We start from the raw sequence: 25,223 nt of genomic DNA on the forward strand, positions 1-25,223 counted from the left end.
AAACCTAAGGACTGTAAAGTATCAAACTTCCCTAGTACAAGTGCGTGGCCTTCTAATATTCAATTGTATCGTCTCCATCTACTGGCCAGAAGAAACTGTAGCTGCAGCACAGAACTGGTGAAGTATAACCACTGCATCCACACACTTCTTCATGCTAACTGTTGATAAGGCCCCATTTTAGCAATTTTGGGGGTTTTGGTGTTTATTGAGTGTGAGGATTTTTGCCCTCCCCCCGCCCCCCCCCCAGGAATACCAACTCCTAAACAGACAAAACTCCACGGTAAAAATGTCTCTTGGTATTTTATTCTCAGATATTTGAAAATGGTGATGCTGCACAATTTTACTTCAAGTAATTCAGGCAATGTTAACTTCCCCAATTCAAGATATTGTGTTATGACCATATTTTTCGCAGGTCTGAGTACAAAACATGAGTTTTATTCCAAGCTTTTTTGGTTGGAAAATTAGCATTAGTTTTTAAGATAGTATATGAACTGAATATTAAACCTTTTAATTAATTTACATCAAATCCTATCACCTCAAGATAGGACCGTGCAGTTGTTATAGAACGTTTTGTTAACAGCACATATTACATGAAAAACCATACTTCAGATATATTTAAAATATAACTTTCTGTTGCTACTTAGGAAAAAAGCAGTTACACATTTAATGCAGCAATAGCAAGTTGAAGAAATATCCCCTTTCTTTTTTCCTCCTTCCCCACCCTCAAAAGACACTGGCCATCGTCAAAAAGGTAGCAACCAGGGGTAATGGTGTTGGCAAAATGAGAGACAAGTAAAGACCTTCTGAGCAAAACTGACTGAAGTTAAACTTGTAATTCCCGTCAGTCACCGCTAACTCAGGCGTACTTCACTATTTACCCCTGGGTAATGGTCGCTTAGGGAGCATCTGACAACATGCATCATTCCCACTTTTCTGGAAGAAAATTCCCCAATTCCATTTCAGCAACCAGTATTGCTCATGTGGTGCCTCAGGAGAGCTTTGAACCTCCTCTGTTAGGGGCAACCCACGACACCACATCCTCCCCCCCAAAAAAAACCCCTTAAGGCATTCACTGCTTACTGTTAAATTTTCAGTATCTACTGCTAAATAAGTGAAACTCCACTACAAATAGTTGTGTGCATCTAGTGTTATATTAGCTTAAGTTATTGTTAAATTAAGAGTGGTACCAACTAAACTCAGAAGACATTTTGATTTAATGGTTTAGCAGCCGCAAAAATTCCCTGCACCTGAAGCGAGGTCATGGACAGCCTCTTGAGTGAGAAAGCAAAATCATAAAAATCAAAACTGACTTGAACATACTAGGTTCTACCTTGCCTTCTTGAAAACATACGGAGAAAATTACCTCACTGGTCTGAACTGGAATGACAGGAACAGATCTGACAGAGATTGTAGAAATAGTCTCCTCAGAGCAGAAATCGCTGTTTCTCATCTCCAAACCGAAGATGTGAATTTCACACTAACTCCAGCCTTGCAAGAGCGCTCGGAGATCATCATCCCAGGCTGCCATTCCCAGGCTGATTTCCTAAATAGACTCAGAATAGCTGAGCGGCTATTTGGTTTCTTCTCTATCAGGTAATTAGAAAGATCGGAGTCAATTCTACAAGCAAAATCTGTGAATGCATAACAAATGTAAAGACCAAACATTTGGGCCTCATGGGCCATGAAGGAACAAGACACCGCTTTTGAAAAGCAAATACTCTGATACAGAAAAGTTCTAAAATTCAAGAGACAAAACCTAGATTTCTACTGGAATAACCATACTGTTACTGAGCTTAGCATTTTGTATTCAAAGATAGGAAACACACGGCTTTCTTATGTCCTGAATGGGTCTCTATTCCTCGTATCCCTTTTGAGTCAGAAAAGATGCTGTAGAAACCTTTTCCTGAACTAAAACCAAACCTAATTATGGCTTCTAGGGCTATAGCAGTGGGTAATGTCTCCTGAATGAGGCTCCTGTGAAAGAGGAAAGTTAATTAATTAGTGGCAAAGAGGCACAAACTTGGTGTTATACTTGTTAATAGTTAGTGTATTAACAGTATGTTAGTCTGAGATTTCTCTCCGATTTATGCTAGCCTAACTTAACTTGATGACAAAAGGAGATGTTGATGGAGGTAGCTTACACCCTCCGGAAATAAAAGCGTCTTCGGAATCACACCTTTGAATGGGGATTAAATAGCAGGTAATTTACCCGTCAGCGTGAAACACCTCAAGAGTTAGTGAAATCTTCAGAACTGACACGATGAAGCAGCAGGGGGCCTGTCTGACTTGTAGAGAAACTTTATTTTAATTGGTTGATTCTGGGAGTAGGAAAAAAATGGAAACACTTTGATTTCCTGGAATCTAAGTAGCTGCATTATAGTACAACTACAGAGGCTATTCAGTGAGCCATCGAACTGCCAATAATAAACACCATCCCAAGGACCACCGGAGGCACTAACAGTTTCTTGTCTATCAGCACCAACTCAGATGGTAGTCTCCTTTGGTCTCAAACACTTCCTTATGACAAAATCTATCATCATCTAGACACACCTGTTTTCCTTCACTGAATAGGGCTGCAGACAATTATTTATGTACAAACTTTGTTACAGATACCCAGTATCAGGCGAGACGAATCCCATGACTTTTATCCAATATTGAGCCCATACCTCTGAAGCCTCAACAGATGTTAAGCTGTCTTGTGAGATGTTCTTTCTTGAAGCAATACAAACATCTTCAGGATAATCAAAAAGGGAAAAGGACCTCTACTAGACAGAAGCTTAGATCCTGTTTACTGCTTCTCGGAAGACACCAAATGCATTTCTTAGCGTTTAAGAGACCATCAAGCCCCATGCAAGTTAGTACAATTGCCTAAGTTAGCAAGTAAGAGTGGACTGCATGATTAAGTAGCAAAGGCTAAGGCTGCTCCAATGCACAGCAAAATACTTCAAAGTTGGAAAAAAAAAAAGGGGTGGCAAATACCTGACTTTTGTACTATTTTTAATACCACCCTCATTGTATCTGGAAGACTCAGTGTATGTGTGCACCCCTACGGACACCACGAAGGCAAAAATAAGGCTCCAGTTCAAGAGCCCAAGGCAGCTGCATACCCAGTACATACATGCATACACAGAGTCATTAGGAAATTCACCTTCCTTAATTCTTTATTTCATCAAAAATTCCAACTGTGCAACACGTCTTACTCTCACGCATGTACTCCATACATGAGACTGAAAGATCTAGATGTGTAAACAACAGACATTTGGCATAACAACAACTGCTCTATGCTGGGGAATAGCAGCCCTTGCACTCAGCATTACTTTGAAGTGTCTGCGGAGAAAAGGCAATGACAGAATGCCACAGCAGTACACAAACGCCGTGTTGAAAACATGAAGTCTACAAGTCACTTTCTTACACAGATTTGGCACAGGATTCTCAGGGAGATCTTGTAGACAAAGCCAGGCAAAGGAGACTAGACATTTATCAGCATTAATATCTTTCATGAACAACCTAGAGCTGTGAACAAAAAGCAAGTAGTTTCACCTTTAGAACAATAAGAACAGATGAAAGTTTAGACAGGAACTCACCTAAGCGTCAGGAGATGAGCTACTTTTGGAAGCAATGGTCCTGAATGCTAGTTACTATTATATGCTTAAATAAGCTAATAAAACTGCAATACTGGAACACCGTGTCCAAAGCGTGGGAAGTTTTCTAGTTTTTTGTTGTTACCGAGTACAACTTTGAACACTTTTGCTTGGAAGTCTAGGGTGGCTTCAGTACCTCTTTGTTCTGCCAAAGCAGAGCACCGCTATTGTTTGCAGTGCTCTTTACGCTACACTAGGTACATCTCTTACTAAATGCAATGGCTGAGTGTTTTGATAAAGCACGACCAGAGTTATACTCAAGAAAAATGGTTGAAGTGAAACTATGGCCCTTCCCCTATCAGTACCACAGTTCAATTCCTTCAACTCGTTCCTAAGGATGACTTTATTTTTTGATAGCTGCAGATAAAGCTACTGTTCTACTGTACTTTGAGTACTTCAGTGCTGTGGAAGATGAAGAATGGTTGACTGCTTAAAAATGCTGTACTCCTGTAAGCATCAATTAAGGAACCCAAAAAGCTAAGATTAGTGATTCAGACAGCTTTCAAATAGGTGGAAAGGGAGTGTAGGGTTTTTAAAGCTTGCGCGAGCTGAGAAAATGCTACAGAAGCTTCTGGATTAGCCCTGACAAAAGTTCCGTGGGGACAGGCAAGACGAGACCTCCAGGTACTCCCTGGAACAGACCAACCTGTCAGGCCAGCAGTGGCCAGGGACTCACTCGGTGCCCTTTTCTTTGATAAAATGATTATTAACAAGGTAGAAGCAACTGCACAAAGTTGCTCTATGCTGGCTCTGGCACACAGAGCAACTCCATCTCCCGGTTCTATTTGTTCTCATTTACTTGGACTGAAAGGAAGAAAAGATTCAAGTTGGTCCATTAAGAGGGCAACTAGAATGCTGCTCTCTTACACTACAGAGAGCCAAAGTTGATGCTGCTTCAGGGAAATACCAAATGTACTACTATTTTCTCCACACAGTGGTAATCCAAAGAAGGGAAAAGAAAAAAAAAATCTAAGGCTGAAGCTTTGAGAAAAAGTACAAAAAGCAAGCTGCAGGGAAAAACTTAAATGTTTCAGACTGAGGGGAAATTAAAATAAAGAATACTTAAAAAACAAGAAATCAACAGGAAAGATGAAAGACACAAAATAACCCAGTCTTTGTAGTCAGGACCAGTGCTTGAGATAACCGACCTGACTTACTAGTTCTCTCACAGTACTGGTATCTAATCCTTAACAGTTCAATTTCCAGATGTATGAATGCTTGAATTTCTGCAAATACAAGATGAACAACACTTTAACAAAGTGGAAACTGGACCAGTAGGTACTTTGTTACACTGTTCCAGCTGTCTCTAGACAACCTACAGCGTCAACCCATATGTTTAAGGCAGTCTGTGTCGCAAACTTTTGGATGTAATGGTCCTAGGCAGTTTTTGATACACCTCATTCTGTACCGGGATTTTTCTGAAACATTTTCAAAGGCAAAACTAAGTTTATTCTTTAGTCAGAGAGGAATTTATTACATGTAAAGTTCCACCTTTTCTTGTTGTAAAGGAAGAAAACTTACACCATCTTTGAAAAGATTTGTATGTTTTAAGAGACTATTGAGATTAACTTGAAGAACACTTCAGTAAACCACCGAAGTTTTTAAAGACCAATGCATATACTAACATCTTCAAAGTAAGAGAGTGCAAAAACTTCACTCACCTTTGTTAGAAATCAGATACTCTATGCTTACGTTTGCTGGTGTGTTAGCTGGTAATTGATGTATTGCTCTTGCGGTACCAAAAAGACCTGAGAAGTTTTTTGATTCTTTCAGGTCAGGCTATGAACTATCCGATTGTTTTAAACAAAACACAGACAACTGTAACAGTATCGCTGGCTGCCAGATCATGTTGCACATTTGCAGCTGGAACAACACTACATCTTATAAGTTATGAAATGCAGTTGCATCTGAACACGGAAAACATTTTTAAGTCAAGATATGTAAATTTTCTGTCATAAAAGGAATGCCATTAAGTTTCCATTCTACACACTCGGGTGAAAAATTTGTTAAAAAAGTCAAGAAACAAAAATGCATAAAATCTGTAAATAGGCAACAATATACAAAGTTTCAAATATAAAATCATGACTTGTATAGCTTGTTACTTGCATCTTTTCACAAGAGGAAATTAAAAGAACCACACATCACTGAACTTCTACACAAGCTTCTTGTGTTTCAATGTCATTTATTGAGGAGTGAATGAGATACTGTCAGACATGCCAAAGAGACTTCACATTCAAGGGCTGGAAGCTGAACAGCTTTCCTCATTGAGTCACTGTACAAGTTGTTTTTGGGAATCTGAAAGTGCGATCAATGAGGTCTTCATGCTCCATGTTTGTCTTCAGTTTTTCATCTTTTGATCTACTAACTTGTTGGGCAGAAGGACACTTTCTACCCTACAAAGACTCACACTCCAATTAATACAATTAACACTAGATGTAGAGAAACGTTTATCTGGTATAACGTACATCTACTGCTGAATACAAGGTCTTAAAGCTGTTTCTTAATTCATTATGTCTAATGAGAAAATTCAACTTGTTTCCCTTTCACCATCATGTGGATGGCTTATACCGTTAGAAAAATACTCTTCAGTGCTATTGTAGGGTTTACAGGAAACTTCTTCCGTGTTGTGGGATAGAAACCGATTTAAACACCGTTCTGAAAGAATGCTTCTTCCTGCTGCCACTGCCTGTAGGTTGCAGAAGAATGGCCTACACGCACTACAGTTCTGGTTTTACTCAAAAAAGAAACAAAAGAAACCTAAACAATAGGGTAAACGTTTATTTGGAGTTAGTTTTCTTGCAGATGATAATTAAGGCCCTTCAAGCAGAGTTCAGGAGCTCCTGTATGGCTGCCTGTTGATCTGCATTGAGCTGTGATATGCATTCTGTCCACAGTCCTCCAGATGTCTAGAAAACAAATAAAAAGTTGTCTTTATGCAGGCTGACAAGCTTGTAAGGCACACGCTAAACTTGCATATGTTTACAACGCTCAACATTCACTGGGCTTATTCCTGTAATATATATGCCAAAGAGAACAGACCGAAATTTTCAGTTACACACAGCCCTACGCAGGTTCAACTAGAGATGCTCTAAAATGCTCAACAGAGGCAAGCTCTGGTTAAATAGCACCAGCATAATTGATTTGAAACTCCTGGGAACTCCCTATAACTAAGTGGGTCAAATGACTATTGACACTCTGAAGTTAGCCACAGCCTAACCATTTGCTCCGCTTTGCACTGAAGTTAAAAGATCAACGTTCAGGGAGAACCGAACCATACCTAAATGCGAGAGTACCTTTTGGGCACTGGTGCACCAGTAACGCATTCAGAGGAAGGGAGCGCTGTGATTACAGCATGACATGCTACATACACTATGTGCGTACGTGCAAAATTCTGGCATTACTCTTTAGTGAAAGGAACGGTAAATTACTTCCCAGAGAGAAGAGAATGTACATAGCATCTATCTGGGTAAACATAAACCCACACTTTCCCGCCCCTCAGTATACCTCATCTGTGCTACCACAGCCCTCGGCTGAGACCTGAGCTTTTAAAGTCACCATCAGGAGGGACTGGTTCTAACAGTACCAGAAAATGCTGAAAATTAAAAAAGGTTGAGAGTATTTATTCACTTATCAATAGAAGCTGGAAGCAACTGGCACCTTGCTTTCTTCAGAAGGACAATGATAGGAAAAAAAATGGCAGGTGACTGGCTGTAGGTCTTTAGATTGGCTTTTGCGATAGCAGTATACTTGAAGTAAACTAAAAATAATGGTTTTCATTTATATTCGGTATATTTTATGTTCAGCTCTATTATAATGCCCTTTTCTCACACATTCTTTTAAAAAATCATATAGAAATGGATTCACAGAATTCAAAAGAACTTGAAAACAGTCCTCAAGTTGAGTTTGGGTTTGTGTTTTTAGTGTTAAGTAATACTAGGCATTTTAAACTCTCAATCTATAATGGAATATTGCAAAACTAAACATGCTCTTCCAGCATTTCTGACACATTTGAATTGATACACTACACTGAAGTATTTCTGGTCTGAGAATACCTAAGCATGAGGAAAAAAGTTTATGTTTAATTCCAACTATGACCATAATGTTACTCATGTCAGATGCTGGCAGTGGAACAGCTTACTGAGATCATAAAAAAAAAAATCCTTTCTCCTGGAATCTGGGAAGCAGCAGCAGGCAGACTTAGCAACTACACAGCCTTTAAAGTTCCTATCATGGTATAAAACATTTACAGTGCTTTCCTAAAGTCTAATATTATGTGTGAAGAGAGATAGGATTGGTAACAGTAAACTAAAACTATATTTTTAAAAAAACATGACCTTTAAGATTTTTTTCCCCCACAGTGTGAAGGTAAATCATTTAACCAATGCAGAAGTCTTGTTTCCATCTTAATGTTCCTGTCATTCCTGGCCAAAACAAGACTTTGCCATACACAACTAATCTATACATGTCTGTGCCGTTGTATAGTTAAAAAAAAATCAACTAACCTTGAGCATTTAAGGTAAACTGAACAAATGCATTAGCATACCCTAATACAAAGTTCCATACCCAGACTTTAAGCACTAACAGCAAAGATTCATATCTGTCAGCCAGAACCTAGAGCAGCCATTTATATCACTTTCACTTTAAAACTGCTTGTTTTCATTCTTTTTATGCCTTCAGAGTTTTAACAATTCATTTTCTACCAGACATACTGGATCTCTCAGGCTGATACACTCACCCAAGTGAATCCTTTCCAAAATCAAGTATTCCTAAAATTCTTGAACCTGAGTTTTGCCAAAGCATGCCAGGTAGAATGGACAATAATTGAACAGCTGCTGCTTCAAATACTCTATGCATTTTTGTAAGCTATATGCTTGCCAGGCACTCTACTTGCTATCATTAGGTGCTGCGACTGTCAAGTAAGTCCACCTGATAACATTTGGCCCTGGATCAGATCTGCCCTACGAGCACTATCACTTACAACACTGCAGAGAGGCGCAGCTTAAATACTTGAACATCCTCATCACCCAGCACCGTAAGTACTCATTGTGGCATAAAGGAAGTGAACCTTGAGGCCGTTCCCCAAAGGCAGGGAAAACATTGAACAGCCACCTATATTTGCACTGGATTAAAGAGGGCAGTTGTAAAATTACTTGTGGTTTGCACACATTCTCTAACAAAGATCTCAAGCCTCTGCTATATTAGTAACTCACCACAAGATGCTGGGGACCCTTACAGGAGCCACATGTTGGATCAAATTCTGCACTACAGTTCACTGATACAGAGATCGGCAGATTTCTCTCCAGATTTTAATTTCTGGCTCAGGAAAAAAAAAAAAACCAAACCGAAACCCACAAACAACTAATACTGGCTATCATGTTAACCATCTAGCTGCATATATCTTAAAACTTTTTTTTTAAATTAATAAGCTTCTGAAGTTTATCAAAAGAGACAGACTTTATTCAAGTGCAAATGTTACCAAGTTTTATCATTAATGGTTCAAGGAATGTCCAAGGATCCCCAAGATCACTAGCTGAAGCATTAAACTCTAAGGAGACAAGGCTCTCAAAATTGGTTTAACAGTTTGGTTACTTCTGAAAGTAGATTCTAAATGTTCCCTTTATACCTAAGGAAGCGTTTATTTACCTGCACTTGGCGAACAACATTAGCCAACCGCTTGGTACATGGATCTTCATGTTTAATAGCTTCATGAATTTCACCATCCGCAATTATACCAAATATTCTGGGAAGGTTAGAGTTGTTGGGACCAAGGACAACTGGGTTGTTGCTGTTACAATCAAAATATACATTACAAATAAATTAATGTTTAACTGAAAAAAATTAATGCAAGCATTTTACATGTCAGTTGAGTGATTTTGAAATATCTTATTCTAAACCTTATTTACATATAAGCCTTATTTACTGCTTATTTACATCTAAGTTTCACCCAGCTGAATAAGTATGCATAGCTTTGTTGCCTGCTGACACAATGTTCCCTCTCCTGTTAATATTTAACCAGCTGATTCTTTAATCGGCCTACACTTTATCAGGAAGAAGTTCTGAACTTTACAGAACTGCTGAGTTCCACGCAGATGAAACTGTAAATAGTGTGACAGAAATACCCTGCCTAAGAGGGCTTATTCCTCCCCCTCTCAGTGCTGCAAGGGGGAGGAGGTTGTGTTACTGGTGTCGGAGAGCAGCAGTGACTTCAGCTCTCCGCCAGCACTCTCACTGACACAGCAAGTAAGCAGTTCTGCTCCCTCTTTCCCAGCCAAGTGTTGGAGTAGAGGAGTGCTGGCAACCAGGGATCTGGGTGGAAAACATGATCTACTTCCAGCCCTGCCACCTACCGCTGCTGGAACGCAGAGGCTGTGAATGTAGGACTGACAGAGCGCCAGAGAAGTACGTAGCAAGGCTGAGCCACCTGCACAGAGCTGGGTACAAAAGTGTCCTAGTACTGCAATTCCTGATTTCTATATGCATGTGTATACGCATACACGTCAGTATTATTACGGTGTCTCTACACAACTGTACTATTATCAGTATAGCGACCTCAGTTGCCACCATCCATTTTGAGACCTTGCCTTAGTAAAGCACCAAGAGATACAAGGTATTCACATAGTAGAAAGGAGTGTAGGAAAGGTAAGTTATTTCCTTTCTACTTTTCTACTAAGATATAATACAGTGTCAGCCAGAACATGGCTACCACATAATGATTCAGAAGCTGACATTCCTCCACTCAATTATGAAATGCAAGTTGTGCCCACACTAGAATATTTTTTTTGCTTCCACTGACCTATGGGAGGGAGCACAAATCTAAAGAACAAGCTGTGGGACAAGATGCTTTCACCAGTAACTGAAATTACAAACTTATTACAGGAGATAGCACTGTACCATGAATTTATCTGTATTATTTCTCTACTTCGTACTTTGTTTTGTTGATACTCAAGCTTCTGGAAAGCAAAAAGGTGCCAAGCTACTTTAAAAGGTTATGAAGAGAAGGCACTGCAAAGGCATGTGTGCTGCTCTTAAGCAAAAAGACCTGGTCAGTTATTAATGCTGATATGTAAGCAGAGTATCAAAAATTTTCCTGCAATTTTCTGTAGAAGTTCCCAGCTGATCCTTTCCCATCATGTACATATAAAGCAGCCAGCAATTTTTTGAAGCCATACAGACATTAGTTAGGATGAGAACACCAACTGTTTAAAAAACAGCAATAACGTCATGGAAGGCTCTGTTCTGGCATTCCAAATTATCTTCTCTAAAGCATATGCAGATTAACCTGCCAGTTTCTCAGTTTTGGGAAAATGAATGCAAGGAAAGAACCTGCAAAGAGGCTTACTTTCTGCATTCATGTCAAGACTTTGCCTTACCTCTCAATTAAGTCACACAGATAATTGAAAGTATGAACAGCTTCTTCTTTATCTTCATGAAGTGGAAGCCATGATAACCAGTGTGGCAGGACTTCTTCAACGTTTACACAGTCAGGCTTGAACTTCATTATCTTTCCTACAGCTGAAATGCAGTTCTCCGTTGCATTGACATTCTCTTTGGTTTTGGCATCTGGTGACTGAATGACTCTCACCAGCAATGGAAGCGCCTCTAATTGTTAAACACAAGAATAAAGTTTAATGCACAATCAAGTTGTATTTTATTAACATCACCAATTCTACAGGAGACTACTGCACGTATTAAAAATGGGGTTTTTTTTTGTGACCCAAGCACCAAAATCCAGTCATCCTAGTGTCCCACTACTTCTAGGTTCTTCCCTGCTCAATAATCATCATATGAAAACCAAACAGACAGACAAAGCTATGCAAGGAAACACAAGAAAACAGCTACTTCAAAAGTTTTGATTTGCTTTATAATTTCAGAATAATAATAAAAAAATCTTCCAGTATCTCTCAACTGGAGTTATGCAATCTACAGTATACAAGACATTGTAATTTATAGTAAAAACAAAGGTAACAAGCATTATCTTTTTAATGTAACAGGTTCTATAAACACGGGATGATGAAAAGGACCAATACAGTGACATTCACATTAAATTCAACTGTAGTGCATGTCTGGAGTGTATGCCTGCTGCACATCTATTGCTTGTTGGCACATACATGTAAATATAGATGTACATACACACACACACCTCCCACCACTAGAAGGTGCACTAGGAAAAGCTCATAGGAGTAATCTCATCTGGTGAATCCACCTGGCATGGTTTAGATGGTAAAAATCAAACATCAAGGAAAAATGCCAATTTTCTTCCTATATTAATAGCAATTTTTTTTTTAATAGTCATGCAGGTAACCACATGCACAATTCTAAATGAACATTAATGTCACATTTTTATTTACTAGTGTCCATGCAGACTTCAGAGCACTCTATGCGCATACAAGAACAATTCTCCTTGTGTTCTTCTAAAAATACAATGCTAAAGCTGTAAAATTCTATATCAGGACAGAAAACAGGTTGTGGAATTTTGCAGAAAGCACACTCTAAAATAACTCCAATTACTGAAGAAGAGTGAGATTTCACACTACTTCATTTTGATGAGTAAGTAGCAGCTTTGCAGCTAAGGAATACACAATGACACTTGGTATATTCACTGAATTAGATTTTTGAAGAATTTAGCAGCTATGGAAAAATATGATTAACCCTAAGCTAGACGAGGATACTTTTATAGGGCTGATAAACACTACAGAACCGCAGAAACATTGGCCATCAGACCCACTAGCTTGTGTACTGAATGCAGGATAATGGCGCTGGACTTTTCTGCAAAGCAGAGTTTGTTTCAGAGAAGCCTACAATGTCCAGGCAAACTGAGTCTGTATTTTATACCTCAGGTTCTCATGACTGCTGAAGCTAAATCTCATCTGTGTTTCCTCATACTCCTTAATACTAATGGTTGCCACTGTAGGTATGTGTGTCCTTGCAGCCCTAAGATGAGGAGGGCACCAAAACCAATCAGCATAGTCTCCACCCTACAGCTTAGAAGACAAGTTTTCTTCTTGTCTAGAAAACAGATCTATTCTCCCATGGATGTTGTGGTAGATAATCCCTAAAAAACCCTTTTGACTATAAAAGACCATCTTCTATATAATAATATTTATTAAATATAAATAGAATAATAATAAAAATATAATAGCTTTTTTCCAAGGACTGACTGCTCTGACATCTTGCACCACCAAGAGTTTCGAGGCCACTGATATGATTTAGAAAGGAACACATGCAGTTGATTACTACAATATTCACAGAGAATAGCTGATTATATTCTTCAACCAACATAAGAAATAGAAGCAACGTTGACAGTCACATAAACTGTAACCTTGTAACCCCATTTAGAAAGTTACTTGATTTGCTGTAGTTTTTCCTTCACTCTTACTACTTTGTTCTTTACTAATTCTATTTTTAATTCTTTGTTTAATCATAATGTACCTCTTGTGCCATTTACAAGTTCTCCCTATATTCCTGTACTTTTTCAACTGACTGCCAGAAATGCTCATGTTAATACATCTGCTTTTTCTGAATAGTCTCAAGTCTTTACATACTGCTACAAACTTGCAATAGAACAACATGCCAGTGCTATATATTAATCAGTGAAGAAATTAAATTATAAATAAAAGCTCACAAACATGATGTTTTCAGAGAAGACAGTAAAAGCTATGGGGTAGAAAGCTTCTCATGTCGTGGATTTACTTTGTTTCTAATCACAGCACATCTTCAGCTATTAAAATAAATCACAAAGTTCTTTCATGTACATACAAAAGTATTTAAAATACTTTTGAGGTGCCTGCTAATAAGCTGTATGCTGTAAAGTAAAAAGGTTATTTTATCTAAACATCCAACTAAATGAGAAGCCAAGTGTCTGGGTTTAATCAAGGATTATTTGTCCAAATACCAAGAAAAGGATCAAAGTTGTTACTAAGTTTAAGTGGGCCAAGGTAAAATCTAATGAATGAAAAATAAAATTAGACTTCAACAGATGCTAAAAACTCCCAAAACTCCAAAATAAGAACTATCTTGACCTCAGTCTCTAATCCTCTAGTCTCGGGACAAGACATAAAAACCTTATAGAAAAGTTCACAAAAAAACCTTTTATGAAGTATTTTTCTAGACAATTTTAAATTTTAATGCTCTGTATGTTTCACTGCAAAGTTTCCCCCCTGCTTTTTTTTTTTCTTTTTTTCCAAAAGACACCTCATCCTGATTATCACCATGTGACAGTTACATTTACATTAACAGTGAAAATTACAGCCTCTATTGATGTAGGTAAGACTTGTGTTAAAGTCCTAATTTATCCCTATCACATGGTTCTTGTTTTCTTACATCATTTAATTCAGCTTTAAGATTCATGTGAAATACATATTTGAAAGAGCTGACTAAATAGTTTCTTAAAAAAGGAAAAAAACCCCTCTGTTTAGTGTGCAAAATTAACTTTGTTGACTGGCAAGAAGAGTGCCAGCAGACAATAATTTCTTTAAATTCAAGACAAATTTGACGTTTCGGAGAAACCTGAGACATTCAGAAAGAAAGCAGACAGTGTTTCTGATAGGCATTATCATACTCATTTCATTTCTTAGTCACAGAAATCAGGCTCCTTCTTTTTATATAACGGGAAAGCAGAGAGCCACATTAGTTGTATTCCAGGCTACTCCTTAATACAGGTCACTTGTATAATTTTTCCAGACATCCAAAGGGTTTTGCATTAATATGTAACCACATCAGTATTAATGAAAAGCAACGATGAGACAGGTGTGTACCAGAAAGTGATTTTTAATGAAATTAACATTTGTATGCCAGACCACATTTTTTTTTAAAAAAAATGTAAATCAAGTTTGCTAAGCAGCAAGTTCTGCAACAGAAATGCTACTAAGCAGCACATCATAGAAAGCCCAAGGAATTCAGGTACTTTACTAATCATCACCAGCCGCCACACCGGTCATAGTGACAATCTATTTCATTGCCAAAAGGAAGAGACCTCATCAACCAAAAGGCGAGCAATTTTTACATTCCCCCCCCGGCCCTGAATCACATATTCAAATAGTTTTTTCAGATGCATGTACATACCTGTGCAAAAAGGACGATAGCTGTCTCCACCAAATTGTGCCATAACTCCAACACCGTAGGCAGCTGCTTGCCTAACCTCTGGGCTGTTGTCACATATTGACTGTAGCATTGGCCTCAGAAAATATTCAGCGTACTTGAATGAGGAGGGGCTGCAGTGCTCTACAATGTCATCAAAAATGCATAGCCCCCACTGCCTGTCTGGCCATGGCCTATGCGGACACTGCATCAAAAACAGGTAACATTTAAGCCACCTTAAAATTGGTAATTTTTGTACAGTCAATGATCATATCAACAGAACAATCACAATAACAGTGGTCTAGTATTTTTGTTAAAATCTTCCTGGATTAAATTTAATCCTACCAACACAATTTTCTGTAGTGATACTTGCAGCAATACCATAAACAAAACAAAATCCAGGTGAATATCTGAGCTAATTAAAAGAATAATGATTTTAGGCTAAATCCTTTACCTCTATTTCACACTCCGTTACCTATTTCAGTCTCAATTTTCCCCACTAGTCTGCAACACTTTTTTGGCCCTCTTCTTGAAATCCATTTTAGAGAGTATCAGACACTCCCAGGCAAATTACATTTCTCAAAATAGTTGTGTGTGTGTCAATGATCCTGGGTCATGTAACACAGAAATTGGAAGTAGCATAGCAGTGCAGCTGTTCAAAAAGCATAGGGTAACAACTTCACACTTGATCCAGAATAAACCTTCAACTGCCTCTAATATAAAAACAATAACATTCTTGCTACCTTCTATCTACCAAGTTCTCTAAGATTCCAGCATGGAAGGCCTATTACATATCACAAGAAAAAAAAAAAGTCAAATTAAAAGAAAGCAAGGTACTTACAATTAGGTTGACAATTAGTGGAAGTAGCCTTTCAAACCACGGCAGCACCTTCTCCTTATAACTGCTGAATATTGAGTGCAAAATATCTGATACTTTAGTCAAAATATAAACGTCACTGTCATCCTGATAGGAAAAGGATACAACTCACATTAAGACTAATGATCTTTAAAACAGTGGCAGTCACATGAAATGCTAAGGTCTCTAAACTAATGCAATAATGTTGTTTAATGATTTAGTTTTGTAAAACCAATCTTTTTAAGTCCACTATTTTTCCAACCAGTCCAACCCCCCTGCAAATAAGCAGGGACATCTTCAATTAGATCAGGTTGCTCAGAGCTCCATCCAACCTGACCTTGAATGTTGCCAGGGATGGGGCATCAACCACCTCTCTGGGCAACCTGTTCCAGTGTTTCACCACCCTCATGGCAAAAAATTTCTTCCTTATATCTAGTCTAAATCTACCCTCTTTCAGTTTAAAATCATTACCCCTTGTCCTATCGCAACAGGCCCTACTAAAAAGTTTGTCTTCATCTTTCTTATAAGCCCCCTTGAAGTATTGAAAGGCAGCAATGAGGTATCCCCAGAGCCTTCTCTTCTCCAGACTGAACAACGCCAGCTCTCTCAGCCTTTCCTCATAGGAGAGGTGTTCCATCCCTCTGGCCATTTTTGTGGCCCTCCTCTGGACCCGCTCCAACAGGTCCACGTCTTTCCTGTACTGAGGGCTCCAGAGCTGGATGCAGTACTGCAGGTGGGGTCTCACCAGAGCAGAGTAGAGGGGCAGAATCACCTCCCTCGACCTGCTGGCCACGCATCTTTTGATGCGGCCCAGGATGCGGTTGGCCTTCTGGGCTGCAAGCGCACACTGCCGGCTTACGTCCAATTTTTCCATCCACCAGTATGCACAAGTCCTTCTCTGCAGGGCTGCTCTCAACCCATTCATTCCCCAGTCTGTATTGGATATTGGGGATTGCCCTGACCCAGGTGCAGGACCTTGCACTTGGCCTTCTTGAACTATGTAAGGGTCACATGGGGCTACCTCTCAAGCCTGTCCAGGTCCCTCTGGATGGCATCCCTTTAACTGCTCCACTCAGCTTGGTGTCATTGCAGACTTGCTGAGGGTGCACTCAATCCCACTATCTACGTGGTTAATAAAGATATTGAACAGTACCGGTCCCAATACAGACCCCTGAGGGACAGCCCTTGTTACTTTTCTCCATTTGGACATTGAGCCACTGAATGCAACTCTTTGGACGTGGCCATCCAGCCAATTCCTTATCCACCGAATAGTCCCTCCATCAAATCCATTGTTCTCCAATTTCGTGACAAGGATGTCGTGTGGGACTGTCAAAGGTCTTACAGAAGATAGATTACATCAGTTGCTCTTCCTGAATCCACCAACGTAGTCACTCCATCATAGAAGCCACCAGATTAGTCGGGCATGATTTGCCCTTTGTGAAGCCATGTCAGCTGTCCCTGATCACCTCCCTGTCTTCCCCATGTGCCTTGACATAGCTTCCAGGAAAATCTGTTCCATGATCTTACCAGGCACAGAGGTGAGTGACTGGTTAGTAATTCCAGGGTCCTCCTTTTCACCCTTCTTAAAAATGTAAGTCAATTGCTAGTACTCAACTGCCTAGGACTTGAAGGTTTGTTTCAGGGACAGAAAAATTTTATCAAGACAAACACTGTCTTGTGTAAATTTACTGCTTCAATGGATTCCCTTTACAGAAGACAGAAGGCCCTTTTCCTCTTCTGTAGCTTACAGATACTGTAACATGCTTTTATTCAAAAGTAAATGGATAACTACCTCTGTAACAGAAGATTGTGGCAAAAATATAAGGCATATTAATCCGCTCCTCTTATCGCTTAACTTCATTTTTCACCTTGCTCAATTAATGCATCAAACTGGCAAAGTAAAGATCCTTAGCTCAGATTCAGCTATCAATTCACGTTATATTTGCAAGTGAGGATTGTTCCCTGGAGACACTTGTGTTGGGAAAACCCTCTAACTTTGTTTTAAAGGAAGTTCTGTTGTACTCAGTACAGTTCCTTTAATCAGTTTATACTTTAACAGCCAGGGAAAACAGAATACAGCTAGTTTCTGGTCCTCACTGAGAAACTAGTAAGTATTTCTCAGGCAACAGGAAGCTTCCCACAACTGGATATTTAAACCCTCCCTGGTTAGACAACTTGTACATTGTCAAGGCATAATTCAAGCAGTAACTCTGGAACACATGCACAAATGAAAAGAGAGGTAGAGAACTGCTGCAGCACACCACAAAGTCCACCTGGCCTGGTATTGCCCATTTACTAATAGCTGATAACATGCTCAGGGGGAGAGCATAACACTTGCTTAGTGTGTGCCTTCTCCTACCCTCTATCAAATCAGCAGTTTAGTTATTGCCTAAGCTAGGGCTGTATCTGGATATCTTACTGAAACTACTGTTTGAATATCTTTCATTACTTCTGTAGTCCCTATTTCTGCTGCCTTGAGGTAAGGGCTACATAACCATATTCTGGGACCAAAGGCATATATCCAAATGTTACTCATTACCATATGTTAATTCTGTCCATATGGCAAGTGACATTCTGGTCCCACTCCTACTTTCACAGGGTAATGCAGACAAGTTTTCCTTGCAGTCTTTAAAAAAAAAAATCAGCAAGGTCAAATATAAATTAAAGCAATTTTAAAAATGCCTTGCAACTCTGTTGCAGAGTATGGATTCAGCTTTTCTGAAACTGCTGCTTGCTAGCATTTTCTCTCATTATCAGTACAGAGTGACACATAAGAAAAAAAAGATAACCACCTAACTCACTGTCTACAAGAATGACCAGGAGGCATTGCAAATAAGGAAGGGAGAAAAGTCAGGAAAGGCTCTTGGCTCAGAACTTGAGTTTTGTTATTTTTTGATCCCAAGCAGTATGTAGGCGCCAGAAATCTACCCTTTTGAATGCTGGCCTAATGTTCCCAAAGGAAAGGGGCTCAAGAACTGCATTGTTATTTAAGAAAGTATTTACATGCGGGTGCATGATTTAAGATATATTCTGGAGTCTGCATACAGATTAAACTCATGTAAACAAGCTTCACAATTCAACTTCACAATCTTCACACCTGCATTGTGTGGCAAAAAAATTTCCCAGTTCTTAAATTTACTGAGTATCCTTTATGTCTCATGTTATAAACAGCAGTGACTTATTACTCTTTATTAATCTCTCCATACCGAGAATCACAAAATCACAGAAGATCTCGAGTTGGAAGGGACCCATAAGGATCAAGTCCTTGCAGGACTGCTTAACACTAAACCAAACATCAATAGAACTATTGTACCTCTTCTACAGTCACCTCCGCTTCAAACTAAAAAGTCAGTTCAGTATCTTAGCAGCTAAGTAGTCACTTCGGTATTCTCTCATAAGCAAACACATTATGCCAGGTATACATCCTGCTGTCCTTTTGAAAGGATAGACCTATTGTAGGTCTATTCTTTTTGAGACAGGCTCCTGACCTGACACGTCAGAGGTCTAGGTATCAGAGGTATGCGCAAGGTTAAGAGCCGCCTACGTCATAAGGCACAAAGAAAAAGCAAGAGAGCAGGGCTAGGCCTTAGATTATCACTGATACAGCATTTGACAGCAGACTATTTAAAGTCACCTAAGAATTGTTTGAGAGGATGAAGAAAATGAAGAGCTATATCCTGAACTTCTTCCTCCAGTATACTGGACAAGGAAACCTTTCGTATTTTCTAATTCACACATGTAGTGTGACCCATTTCTCATTGAAGTTTTGAAGGAATATGATAACAGAACATTCTTCCAGGAAGAAATAATTCTGAGGATGCACTATGCTTTAACTGAGTAGCACAGCATATCTGTGTAATGTATTTCCATCCTAGTGCTTTATGAGTGGAAAAACTCCCCAAACCAACTTACTTCATCTTGTAATGACTCTTCAACTTGTTCATCATAGTCTTCATCTTGTCTTTTAACTAAATTAAAAAAACAAATATTAAACCATTACATTTCTACAAGTGCATAAGCAGCCTATGAAAGGGAAAAAATGATGCAGAAACAAATTTAGAAAATAGGAAAGATTATCTAAAGATGCAACAGGAATTTTCTGTCTTTAAGAAGCTTCAAAGAGCTTTCACTGAAAAACAAGAAGTATAATGAGACAGCTCAGTTTAAGCATGTGTAAAAGTGCATGAAATAGAAATAAACACACCAGCTTGTCCACAAGGACAAGAAAAGTGCATAGAAATAAGAAACTACCATTGCTTTAAAAAAAAACTGCAAAGGCTTCAGATGAAAAAAACACAACACCATGAAATGACAACACCATAGACATGCACTGTCTTCAAGTAAATCTGTCCATCAAGTTTTGATTAAACTGCAGTATTTCTACAAATGATGCCATCTTCATCCTCCCAGAGCTTACAAATATAATTCATGGATTCTGTCGTTTCAAAGCCCAATTACCTTACATAAATATGCAAATTAAAGAAATCTGAACTAGGCTTTTTTTTGTGTTCAGAAATTATTAGGAATTCTGCTTTAAAGAACAGCCATTATCACATGTTAACAAGAATTGGTGTTAACTTACCCTGTCTTAATTCTTGATTTTTAAAGTGCTCTTCTAGTTTTCCTTTCAATATTCCTCCAAGTTCTTCAAAGTGTTCGTTGTTAAGGCATCCATCTCCCATAACCTCAATGCACTAGTGAAATAAAATGATCCATGTTTCAGCTTCAAGTTACATGAGCAGTCTCAATGAAATCTAAGCTCACGGAGAATATTAATACATGCTCTGTTTAAGTGATCACTAGCAGAAATAATACTAATAGAACATTCATACTGTAATCAATGCTCAAATTATACAAGGCATAGTTAAATTGTACATTTCATGCACATAACTTCAGTTTATCATTTGTGGTTAAAATGAACAAATCTGATAAATAGTTTTAGATTAATACTTTGGTATTTTCATTCTTGCAAAAAAAGTACAACTAAGTTTTTCAATTGGCTATAACAATGTTTATAGTCAAACCAAAAGTCGTGTAGAGGAAGCCTTGCATTTCTTCCAGCCATTTAAATGAACAAATACATGTCCTTTCTTACTGTAAAAAGCTACAAACAGTAATGCCACAAAATTTGTGAGGAATAAAGTTACCTTTGCAAAAGAATGCATTATTTCTGAGAGAACATCTGAATCTGGTTCTGTCCCAATGGCTTTGATGAGAGCATCACACATGAAGTGCCACATCTGCGTGAGGTACTCTGGCCCACGAACTCTAGCACATTCGAGAAGGAGAGGCATTGACTCTGCTGCTGCCACTCGAACACGTTTCATTATTAAGGAAATAAAACAATCAAGCTCAACATAAAGTGCTTAGAATTTAAGCACCCATCACCATAACAAAGTTACTAGTGTTCTACCAGAAATTGTCTTTTTTTTCTTTTTTTTTAATTACAGTCCAGTGCATTTGATTTCTTAATTAGATACAGATTACGATCATAGGAAAAGTAAACATTTTGCTATTTAAAAGTTTTTTCAAGCCTGTTTCAGGCTATGACAGAAAACCTATTCAAGTTCTCCTTCACTTTGTTGGCACAAACATCACTTTTTCCACTATTTGCTTTTAACATTATAGACATTCTCATTTAAAAATAAACTAAGGGAAAAAGTAGGATACATTGCATAAAAGTGTGTAAAACAGCATTCTCAGAAACAATTGCCGCTATAAAGCAACAGAATATTTTAACACTAACACTTTAAATTTATTTAGGAAAACAGTAAGCAAGATTTTGATTCTTCCAAACTAAGTTTCCATTTTCACAGTAGAATTCATTAATAGGATATCATCATGGAAATAGAACTTCAACAAGGGAACCATCAGCTTTACAACTTGCTCTGTGTACTCCACAAATCCTTCTTTTAGCTCTTTCGCATAGCAAACCTGAAATACAAAGCATGGAAGTGCCACCTTTAAGGGAAAATACTCTTACTAATATTTTTCAACTATGTAACGGTAAGAAAGATTTTTAGAAGTTTAAGATTTAATTTATTATAAAAAACCAAAACCAAAACCCAACATGCAATAATCCATTTAGCTACCCCCTCCACTGTGGTATTTTAAGAAACCCTGACAGCAGCGTCAGTTCTCACTCAGTACAGGCATGTATTTTTTTCACGAGATTCAGAAACATCAATATTTGCAAAAAGGAACTACTCTTTAACATCTCCAATTCCTTAAAAGTTTTGCTAACAAAGGAAAGCTATCTGTTCATCTTAAAAATTGAAGATCCAAACTAAAGAAACTATTTTTAACCAAGTAAACCACACACAAAGTGTCTGAAATTCAAACTTAACACTATCACCTGAAGACAAACAGAACTATTTCATTTGATACTATAAAGAATATTTTCGTTACAGATTTTGGCTTCAGACTCGATTGTCCAGCAATACATAGATCACCAAAAGTGTCCTATTACTCACCAGCATCTGGCATGCAGTTGCTTTTTCTTCAAGGCCTGCCGTTTTAATTCCAAAACTTTGCTGATCTCCTAGGTTTACAAATTCCCAACCATCATCATCACTCATATTCTCCATATCTTGTGCTGTTATAGAGGGAGGGTAGGAAAAAAAGAAAAATCTGAAAGTGCTACAAAAATAATTTATTTCAGTATTTTTTCAGGCAAAACATAATCTTAAACCTACTGTCTAAAAGAGCTACTTCAGGTTTAATGGATGCAGTCTTCATTAAAGGTCCCATGACAACAGGAAGGTACTGCTGAAATTCCTTTCCAAGAATTTTACACATTCTGGCCCATGCTGAGATCATGTAAGAAATCTATAAAAGAGAACAGAGTCAGAATTTTTATGTCCCACATTTTATTTTAATGCATGCTTAAAAGGAAAGCATAAAGGAAGAACATTACACACTAGGACTTTTTAAAAGAATTTGTCAGCAGTGCATAAAAACTTATTTCAAAGAGAACTCATCCAATATGCAATCCATATAAAAAATGCATCTTCAAAAGACCTGTCCCAAGTCTTTACTTGTAACAACGCATTGACAGTACCTCTGACCGAAGTTGCTATACATGTAAAAATGTGACAGTATAAGATGTACTTGTGATGCCATCATGACTGTCTTGAAAAGTAAATTTCTTTCTCAAATGAATAATTCCCTGAATTTAAATGATACTACTGAGCCACATTTCTGAAAATAGCAAATAGAGCAAAAAATAGAGTGCAGCACTCTATTTTTCAGAGGAGTATTTGTTTTCAGATGCACAAGTCAAAATAGCTCTCCACTAATTAGAACAGCTGTCTAACAAGTCTTGTTGAACTATTTATAAGAAGGTGACAGTGAGGGAATAGGTCATACAATGCCAAACAAAGTAGTTACTAATAGACAAGGAATGATTACCCACATGCTGAAATTTCTTCAGCAAATATAGGTCCTGGAAGTCTCATTTCCTAAACACAGTTCTGTGGAAGATTGTAAGGCCATCTTAGGGCAATCGACTTCAATTTTTGTAAGACATGTTGAACAATTATTCTGAAGGTGTAATTACATGAGGGGGAAGAAATGTCACATGTACAAATAACATGTTTATTACTAACCAATAAGCTACACGCTATAAAGAGACAATTTTAACATACCTGTGGATCATCGTCTTCTAGATCACTGAAGTCTGTTTGTGTCTTCAATAAGAGCTGCATTACATCTGATGCGTCCTGCATAAACTAGATAGAGGAAACAACTATGTTTTTAAAGGCAAATTAAAAGGGTACGTTTCTGAGACTTAACACCAAACAATTTAGGTGAGCATTTATGTCCAACACACTATCAAGACACAAGCTGAAGCTGGAAAAAGACTGAAATGTGGATAGAAGGGAAAACACAAGTTCTTTTTCTGGAAGTATCACCAAGTCATTTTTGTCTTAGGCTTCACTGTACGTCTACTCAGACATTTGAAAGCAGAGGACTATCCAAATAAAACATGTCATAAATAAATACTAATACTCACAAAACATAATCCGACAATTCTAACTTCCCCAGATACCCTCCTTACTATTTTGACTTCTTTATGAAACTGGGATAAAAGTTGACAGCATGAGCTACTTACTCATGTGCTAGTAATAGTTTAGGTCACATCAGAAGCCTCAATGATGTTACACCTATCCTCTTTTCACTCCCAACATTGCCAGTAGTCCTCCAAGAAGAATTTATTAAACATTAGCTAGGTTTAAAATCTGTTTAAAATTTAGTTGCATGAATGGTAAGTTTACTGGTAGTCCTTCTAAGTCAAAGGAAAGGGCTGATAATTTGGGGGCTATTAGTATTTTCATACTGTGTACCTCACATTATTTTACTTTGAAGGGTGATTTTCTGTTTTCTTCACTCAATAAAATGAGAATCTGTAAACCGTAATGCAAAGTTGCTATGATGAGAACATCACTTAGACTCTTACATAGTTCTTCACAGTTGTTTCTCGGTACTTTTACAGAGACACATTTTAAGCAACTTACCATCAACAAAAACCCCTGCTAAATACATCAAGCCTCATGAAAAACAAGTACTTCAAGTTCTATTACAAGCACATTTAAACTTTTTCAGGCATCCACATATAAAAACCAATGCTAAGTATCCTTTTAACTACATACATTTTACCTGCCATTCTGACACTGCCTAAAAGAGATGCTCCAGTATTTCTCTTAAGGCAAAAAAACCCAAAAACGAAGAAAAATATGCTTTTCAACATTGTTCAATCTGACAAGAATAACTTAAGCTGTAATATTTTCATAAGATTCTATTCTGAATTTGTAAATCTAAATAGCAAGACAGTTACCTCAGAAATGAAAACATGAAGACAAACATAGAAATCAGCAACAACATAGTTCTATGTTAACAAGTGAATATATTAATTCAGTGTTAACACCGCAGAAAAAAAAAGGTGCTTTAAAATATATTTAGACCATTAGATAAGACCTAAGCTTACCTTTTCTTTACCAACAGCAAGACCAATTAGGCTGATGCATTCAATAGTCTTTCCTCGTAAAAGTCTTAATTCCTTCTGAACAGCATTCTCAACAATGTGTTTTAAAGAGGGCATAAATAAGTCATAGTAGGGAACAAACTTCTCCTCTGCTGTATCTGCAACTGATGCAATTGAAGTCACAACTTGCTCCAAAACTAGCTTAGTGCCTTTCTGTATCAACTTGGAAAGAGGAAGAATAAAGCATTATATTTCTAAAGCACATATTTTACTTAAAAGCATGCCAAATCTAAAAAACTCTCTTGTATGTATCCTAATTCTTGTCAGTTTATAACAAGATCAGCAGATATGTCTACTGGCTTATTTCAGAGACCTTAGTTCAGCTAAACTTATTCTGGGTATGTGACAGATTACCCTCCGTGAAGCAATTTGTTCAGTATATTATACCTCTTGTAATTTTATCACCATAGTGGAATGAAGGTGCTTCACTAGATTATCCAAATATGGGATAAGCAGTGACTTGGGACAATCCTCAGTGAAGTTTATGAGTGCTGCAGCTGCATGGGCTTGAACACGCTGGTTGCCTTGATCCTCCATGGTTTGCAGAAGAGCTGCTATCACCTGAAACAGAAGTGTTTATTTTCAGAAAAACAAGTTTCTGAAAGGG

At 37.9% G+C, this 25,223-nt stretch overlaps 1 protein-coding gene across 2 annotated transcripts in view; it reads right to left on the reverse strand.

Annotated features, from left to right (window-relative positions):
- Positions 1 to 6,403: 6,403 nt before the first annotated feature.
- Positions 6,404 to 25,223, reverse strand: part of IPO5 (importin 5) — a 45,273-nt gene continuing 26,453 nt past the window's right edge. For both annotated transcript variants that reach the window (XM_072849959.1, XM_072849958.1), the window contains 14 exons: positions 25,004 to 25,177; positions 24,560 to 24,778; positions 23,220 to 23,303; positions 22,269 to 22,401; positions 22,047 to 22,168; positions 21,411 to 21,507; positions 20,721 to 20,893; positions 20,156 to 20,267; positions 19,486 to 19,541; positions 15,559 to 15,681; positions 14,703 to 14,922; positions 11,012 to 11,240; positions 9,285 to 9,426; positions 6,404 to 6,547 (listed from right to left, as the gene is read on the reverse strand). In XM_072849959.1, coding sequence (XP_072706060.1) covers positions 6,461 to 6,547; positions 9,285 to 9,426; positions 11,012 to 11,240; positions 14,703 to 14,922; positions 15,559 to 15,681; positions 19,486 to 19,541; positions 20,156 to 20,267; positions 20,721 to 20,893; positions 21,411 to 21,507; positions 22,047 to 22,168; positions 22,269 to 22,401; positions 23,220 to 23,303; positions 24,560 to 24,778; positions 25,004 to 25,177 — 1,971 coding nt within the window. In that variant the 3' untranslated portion in view covers positions 6,404 to 6,460. The remainder of the gene's footprint in view (positions 6,548 to 9,284; positions 9,427 to 11,011; positions 11,241 to 14,702; positions 14,923 to 15,558; positions 15,682 to 19,485; positions 19,542 to 20,155; positions 20,268 to 20,720; positions 20,894 to 21,410; positions 21,508 to 22,046; positions 22,169 to 22,268; positions 22,402 to 23,219; positions 23,304 to 24,559; positions 24,779 to 25,003; positions 25,178 to 25,223) is intronic.

This window comes from Ciconia boyciana, chromosome 1 (genome assembly GCF_034638445.1).
Source record: "Ciconia boyciana chromosome 1, ASM3463844v1, whole genome shotgun sequence".
Lineage (NCBI taxonomy): Eukaryota > Metazoa > Chordata > Aves > Ciconiiformes > Ciconiidae > Ciconia > Ciconia boyciana.